This window comes from Chanos chanos, chromosome 2 (genome assembly GCF_902362185.1).
Source record: "Chanos chanos chromosome 2, fChaCha1.1, whole genome shotgun sequence".
NCBI classification, from domain to species: Eukaryota; Metazoa; Chordata; class Actinopteri; order Gonorynchiformes; family Chanidae; genus Chanos; species Chanos chanos.
Genome location: NC_044496.1, coordinates 26908516 through 26916271, shown reverse-complemented (window position 1 = coordinate 26916271; position 7756 = coordinate 26908516). Strand labels below are relative to the sequence as shown.

The following is a 7756-nucleotide window of genomic DNA, read 5'->3' as shown; positions in this document are numbered from 1 at the left end:
TGTTTCCTTTTAAAGTTCAGTCCTCTAAAGCTTAAGCAATACCAATCTAGAAAAAGCTCTAATTTTCAGTGTTGTAATGTTGTGTTTACAGAGATCTGCTCTCTTAATTAAAAAAAAAGTAACAAAATTGGAATGGGGGAGACCCACCAACATTTGCTTCATGGTCGTTTGGAGATACATTTCTGAACAAACATGTTTATCTGTAGAACATGTAGCTCTCTGTGCCAAAAAATAGCCAAAATAAGCATCTACAACAACTTAAATTAGAGACCTCTTATATTTAATACACAATACATTCCCCTTACCTCAACACGATCAAATTAAAATAGCAAAGCAATATGTGATACTAAACATTTTAGAGATTAAAAAAATTATCAGGTATTAGACCTTTATCACAAAGAGGCCACAGATAATGTTGATTGTAAAATGTCTTAACACAACTTTTTTTTTTTTAATAGTCCATGCACTCAAAGAACGTAGTCCCTTTACACTTGAACCTTTTCTACTACAACCCATTTAGGGAAGAAGTTACATGACTTCTCTCTCCTTTGCTTATGGTCAAATGGGTATTTCACTTGCTGTGGAAGAGGAGGGGCTTCACCATGCCAGCTAACACCTTTGGGAGCTGTGATGCGATGACCTCGGACATCATTTCTGGGAATTCGACCTTCATAGCATCTGCCTGGATGTAAGTACTGAGACAATACAGGTTGACCTTCTTCACAATCTGTACAACAGAGAACGACAGAGAAGTTTTGGGGGTTTTTCTTTTTTGGTTATCTCCTTTTCTTCATTTCTAATAAGGCGTTAACTTAGACAAAACATTGAGTTCCCTATCATACAATACTGAGACCACGTTCCAATGGAACATTTCAAATGTCTCCTGACGTTTCAGAGATAGGCTAATCAGAGTTTATGGCAAATGTGTTATCACTTCTTTCCTTTCAGAACCTAATGTAGAACTCCATATAAACAAAAAAAGTTTTAAAATACATGCAGACTTAAGCTTATCCACTGACTGTGTTCTGAAAAACACAAGGAGTCCACTGTAGTCCATGAAGTTTCACAATAATGCCAGGTGCCATGGGACACGTCAGCAGGCAGTGACTGTGTACCTCGTGCATAGAGTCCATCAGTTTGGTGAGGTGGTAGAAGCGTTGTGAACTAGCCACCATGCCCTTTTCCTTCAGCTGGATGGCCTTGGTCAGCTCACGAATGTAGTTTTGCCTCATCTCGTCAAACTGACTCTGGCTTTTCAATCCCTCCAATGGCACTGAACAAAAAAGTTAACATTAGAGTTAGTTAAACAGTAAGCCTCACAGCAGTGATTAATGCCTGGTTTCGTCTACAAGAACTGAGAGATCTTTTTAAATAATTACAGGCATACTGTTAATGCTTGCCTGAGAAACCAAGCTTAAATGAATGCAACTTGGCAGCACACTGACTTTTGTCCAGATTACAGGACATAGCATTGGTTTAAAAATTCAAGTGTTTTCAATTGGTTCAATCCAATCTGGAATGGGTAAAGTACTGTCTCTGCCTACACAAAAAACAGAATTTGACATGATTTACTATTCTTTCATTATCAAACTATGGCAGTGTGTGTGCCATTTGATTTTCTTGATTTAGAGAAACACGTCTAAACCAATTTTGTTTAATTTTTTTTTTATTATTTCCATTGTGTGTTTTATTTTGTTAAAAACCAGGCCAAGAAATGGCCAAAAGATTATAACAGTGTAGACCAACTGTCCTGGCTGTTTCCTCTTTATCACAGTGGTTGGTTCTGTCTCTTTTCTGAGACAGGAGGACTTTTGGACTTTTGGTAATAATAATTGGTGTTCTGTTGCACACTGCCCTGTCTCTGCCTTTAAAAGTCTCTCAGCTTGACCTTCCCTCTCTTCTTTACTTTTCTCATTATCATTACATCACCAGCTGCAGACAGGTTATTATACGTGACAGAGAGCGAGGCTGCAGGGGGGGTGGGGAAGTCTGAGGGGTGGAGAGGTTTCGTAAGACAGGCAGAAGTGGGAGGTGCAGGGCTCCTTACCCGTGTTCAGTAGCATGATAGCCTTCATGCACAAAAACTCCTCTTTGGTCACCTGTAGGTTGGCAAACTCCTGCGGGATCAACTGCATGGCCAGGCACAGGTCATAGATGGGAGACCTCCTCATACGCTCCCTTTGGATGGACAACCAGTCAAGGTGTCAGCTCTTAGAACAGGGCTTTGTTTGTGATCTGACTTATCCTATGCACTATACGTATTCAAATCTCGCCCTTCGGTTCCATCTATCACATTCAATCAGTTGAAATTCAGTCTGTACTCTTCCTTATCACAGGTAGGTACATGAATGATAACACATCTTTAGCCACGGTGTCATCACACCTGAGTACCAGATGAAGGACAGATAAATGTGACATACACAATCTTCAAGGACTGTGAGCTGAATAGCCAAGATACACACACTGTGGACTGTTCACTGCAGTGTTCGATTCAGCTAGTGTTAGGTCTGTTATTCTGTTGATGTGTGTGGTAAAAGATGACATAACCTACAGAACCATCACGGCAAAGTTCATGTGACTGATGTGAAACCGACCCATCACAAGTGGACAGGCCTAGATTTCAGTAGATGTGCTTTCTAACAATACACAGTGAAAATAAATAATCAAAAAAACACTAACAAACAAAACCAGATGGAATTGAATCAAATGTTTACACTAACAGAAGACTGTTTCTCTTCAGAAAAACTTGACTCACTGGCTGAGAACGAGATCAGGAGCAAAGTATAGGTAATCAGTGGTGACATTCTGAAACGTCCTCCAGCCAAGAGAGAACACCATCAGGTTCATCCACGAGTACTGAATCAGTGTCATCTGGTCACTGATGTGCAGGTTACGGAAACCTTTAGACATGTGTGTGAAAGAGGAGGGTAAAAGACAGGTACAAGATCATTAAAATGTTTCCACTGAAATCAACAGAATGCTTTTGTGAGCATATGTCATAGTGGCATAGTAAATATATCTCTGTATGTGTGCACATGTGCGTGTGCATGTGCGTGTGTGCGTATGTGTGTGCGTGTGCATATGTGTGTGTGCGTATGTGTGTGTGCGTATGTGTGTGCGTATGTTTGTGGGTGTGCGTGTGCATGTGTGTGTGTGCGTATGTGTGTGCGTATGTGTGTGCGTATGTGTGTGCGTATGTTTGTGGGTGTGTGTGTGCATGTGTGTGTGCGTGTGTTTTGTCTGATGTTAAATGGTGTGTGTGTGTTTGTGTTTGTGCGTGGGCGCATGTGTTTTGTCTAATATTAAATGCACACACGCCTTTCTCTTTGTTCAATGATCCTTTTAATCCAGCTCAGTCATGTGGGTTGTAACAAACTCATTTTAATAATAGCATGCAGTGTTTTCTATCAGAAATCAACATCAGTTACTTATTCTTCTATCCCCTCTCTTATCTCACCACCCCCGATAATAATCTGATCCAGCAAAGCCATGGATCTCAGGCACAAAGATCTCACCCAGTTACCTGGCAGAGACTTAGACCAGCGGACGATCCAGAGCAGTTGCCTCTCACACAGTCGGTTGAGGCTGTTGAGTAACAGGTGGGGCAGGTCAGGCTGGGAGTTGTCGTAGCCTGAGTAGACTACCTCAGGTTCGATGCTCTCCAGGATGTTGATGATCTGGGGTGAGGGCTGGAGCTCCCGCAGGCTTGTCACACAGGGTAAGGAGGTTAGGGTCTGGCCATCAGAGCTCAGGGCCAACGGAGACTGGAACATCAGGGACGGTGCCAGACCCATAGCCTTCAGTGCCCCAAAACGCTTCAGCTTACGACCTAGAACACACACTCACACACACACACACACACACACACACACACACACACGCACGCGCGCGCATACACACACACACAAACATGCATAGACACGCACAAACACGCACACACACACCACACACAAGCATGCCATGATTCAGGATTAGATGATATTGCTTCAGTATTGAAACTTGTTTTAGTTTGTAGCTATTCTGTGGAAAGTAGTACTGTAGTACTCAAGTCCATGTAATTTAGTTAATACGACGAGCTTCTGTGATGGTTTCCATAGGCTGGTCATGAGAACCTCTTAGGACAAACACAGAGACTATGCTGAGACTGCTGACCTTGATCATGTCCGTTTGTAAACATGCAATGAACTTCAATAGCTGAATAGTATTTTCTTCTGGGAAAATGCATCAATCTCATATTTGCACTGCCAACCATAAAATATAGAAGCATTTTGAAGTCTCTGTCGGATTAGTCTTCAATCAATTGCTGGCAATATTTGATAATACAAATCTTTTTCGATAATACAAATACTCGTCACCCATAAAAACTCCGCAAACTTTTGTGTTTCATTATGACATAGAGACATGTGACATTTTCACATGTTTCTCTGAGGTATGAAAAGATAAGGAGGTGACATGGCTATGTAGTCTGTTACTGAGCAGGACCTGAATGAGTAAAATGTGAATCTGTTTGATTCAGAACTAATCTTCATTACTGGTCATTTTTAGAGCTAATCAGTCTCCATGGGCCTCTCACTGCAAAGTGAACCAGTCTGGATTATTACCATGAGTTAGCTTTTCATTTTAAGCGTTCCTTTTGATGTCGCTTTGAAGGTTTTGTTTTTGGTTAATTTTCCATTGTGATTCTAATGGAAGATTTGCATCAAATTAGGGGATGAAGATGATTTGGTCAGCATCCCAGTTTTGAAGACTATCACAACTGAGCAGAGAGACTACACACATAACAGAGAAAATTAAAACACATTAAAATTACCTCCAAGCATCATCCCAGCTTGGTAGCACTTTCTGAGGCGACATGCTGGGCAGTTTTTCCTCCTAATCTTATCCACAATGCAGTCATTACGTCCAGCACACAGATAGTTATGATGGCCTGAATTTGTGTGTGTGTGTGTGTGTGTGTGTGTAAGAGAGAGAGAGAGAGAAACATTGTTAATGCACTCTTAGGAAAGCCTCTTTCCTGCTATCCATCACAAAAAAAGTCACATCTGACACATCAAGACAAAATTACAGCTCTGCTTTAAAAAAGTTTCTAACTTTCTAGAGTGTCATAGATTTGTGTGTGGGCTACTCATTTGAGCATAAAGAAGGTAGCTTTTACAGAGGGAGGAAGAAACAGAAAAAGGGGGAGTGAGTGAAGAGAAAGAGAGAGAGGGAGTGGAGAATTAGTGTGAGGCAAGGCTGAGAGGACACGGTGACATGGCCATGGTTTGATATAGTGGCTCTTATATATCAGGCTTTTGGAGATAAGGAGAATAACAAGTCTGATGATGAGAACACAGTGAACACAGGCCTCCAGAGAAAGACGCTGACCTCTGAGATACTGTGAAAAGGACTGACCGCTGAGATACTGTCAAAAACTCACAGATGAAACTAACTTGTTTGTTTTGATAAAACTCAATGTGACAAACATTAAAAAAAGAAAAAAAAATGCTTCCAGTATGGCTAGTTAATCATCAAATTCTTTTGTGATGATAAATCAGACCCATTATGATGTTTTTGGTTGATTTTTTTGATATTATACTTTATCACATCAAGTCTTATTAAATGAATCTTTTGTGCACCTTCACGTAAGAGGATACTGAAGGGTGATTATTCCTTTTTTCAGTTTGGAAAAAAATGGACTAAGGGTCAGTTTAGATCAAACATTAGACAATTCCCCCAAACTGATGCGCATCTTGCTCTTCATTTGTTTCGTGAATGAACTGCGGCCAAATAGCATCAAATTTAATGTTTTCTCACCTTCTACGGCTCTCTTGAAGAAAACCTTACAGCTTCCACACGTAAGGACTCCATAGTGACAACCTGACGCCTCGTCCCCACATATTACACACAGTCTTTGGGGTGGCACGCTGGAGACCGTGGGAGACGCATTGTCACTCAAGAACAATAACATCCCAAGAAATATTACGAGATAATTCCTGACTATAGCACATGCACGTTAAATTCTTTAACAGTATTTCAAAAGCACGGATGCCGCTGAAGGCTGTACAAAACACATAATCTGACAAGCGCGCAAACTTACTATCTAATTTAAAAAATAAACATAAAAACTACAGCGATTTTAATACACTAAGCTAGTTGTAACGCGAGTTGGTACCATTCTTGTACTTATTTCTTACCCGGCGAATGAGCTGTATCTTGTCGGCGATCGCTGAATGAAGCCGTGGTTATGAATGCTATCCGGAGGCGGATAGCCGCTCTGGGGATGCTGGTCCTCGGTAACTCCGGTGGCATGGCACCAAATCTGAGAATCTGAGGAAGAAGTCGAAATCGCCCACCTGGGCACCTCATTTTTACACATAAGTAAATGAGTTGACTGAGCGTTCACAACATCGAAATTCAGCGTGCCCTTGCTGGGTACTGGTGGCAGACCCCGAGAATCGGCTCTCATCTGTGGAATTGAAACCAGCGCCGATGTGTGATTCAAATCAAGCAAAAAGTTTGACGAACTGTCCACCATTGATTGCTGCGGAGCAGCACTTGGCAGCAAAGCCGATGAGTCCTCCATGTAGCCAAACTGCTGTTTTCTGTCCGTGGCATCATAGCAGTTGTCCAAGGTTTGAATGTTCGGCGACAGGTCGAAATCAGTACAGGGAGGCTCCATAATTAGCGCTGATTCTTTTTCATCTTTGATAAATTTGCCCATTCCAGTGTTTGAGGCGACGGCAGATGTGGAACTCTGCGAACTTTCCAGCGCTGCAGACTCCTTAACTTTGAACACTTTACTGGAAATTGCTGCCCAGTGTACGGGCTCGAGTTTAAGAATTTCATCCGAACGTTCAGGAATCGATTTGGCAGAAAACTGTTTGTCCATTACAGAGAAATCTTTGCTAACAACGGTGTCATTGCTCATAACAGTTGTGGAACACAATGCGCTAGCATTACCACAATTACGCACACTAGGAGTAAGACAAACCAGAGACTCGGGTTCATTAGAATTCTTCAACTGATCAAAGCCAACATCCGAATACCTCCCTATCAGATCACTCATACTTTTATTTGACTCAGACGAATCTACTATCGAACTATTCACTGCTTCCATTATGTCGCTGGATTTGGTATCCATTCCCTGGTTAACGCTGGAGTCCGCAGAGCGCACGACGACATACACCCTGACGGTTCTTTTTGCGATTAGACTGAAACTGCCCAGCGGCGGAAGGACCTTCCCCGTGCGACCCAGGGAAAGTTAATTTTATTTCCGATATTCGGTTTTTAGATACTAATCATTTTTGAACGGAGCGTGTGAGGTAGCACCGCATCAAAGAATACTAGCAGTCTGTGCACGAAAAAAGATACACACGCCTTTTTTGGTGTTTTGGTGGTCGCCTATTCGAAAGAGGCGTCAAATTTGGTTCAGAGGTTTGGAAGTGGTCTTGTCCGTCCAAATATGATATTATTTAGAGTAGATGCCACTTTCACTTCTTACCGATTTTCTTTTAGCATTTTGGTAAGAATTTAATTAATATTTCACTGTTCTGTACAGTCTACGTAAATACCCCCCCTCAGCAACACAAATAAAGCAGCTGAGGGTAAGAGGAGTGTTTAGGTACCGTCTTAAAAGTGCACTACTTTCTCCAAAGTAATTGTGTTGTTTCTCTTAGACCACGTGGAGCATGGCGCACTTCTTTTATTTCACTTTTAAAATATTAACATTTAGTCGATCAGTTGTGTCAAACTAACTGTTCCTGTTACGCTTATA

General features: G+C 41.6%; 1 protein-coding gene across 1 annotated transcript; it reads right to left on the bottom strand.

Moving 5' to 3' along the window:
- Positions 1-571: 571 nt before the first annotated feature.
- Positions 572-7123, bottom strand: pgr (progesterone receptor). Its single transcript, XM_030765212.1, has 8 exons — positions 6177-7123; positions 5797-5906; positions 4811-4927; positions 3524-3829; positions 2756-2900; positions 2048-2178; positions 1116-1273; positions 572-727 (listed from the first exon to the last, which is right to left on the bottom strand). Exons 1-8 carry the CDS (start codon positions 7121-7123, stop codon positions 572-574), a joined length of 2070 nt encoding a protein of 689 aa, XP_030621072.1.
- Between the last annotated feature and the right edge of the window lie 633 nt (positions 7124-7756).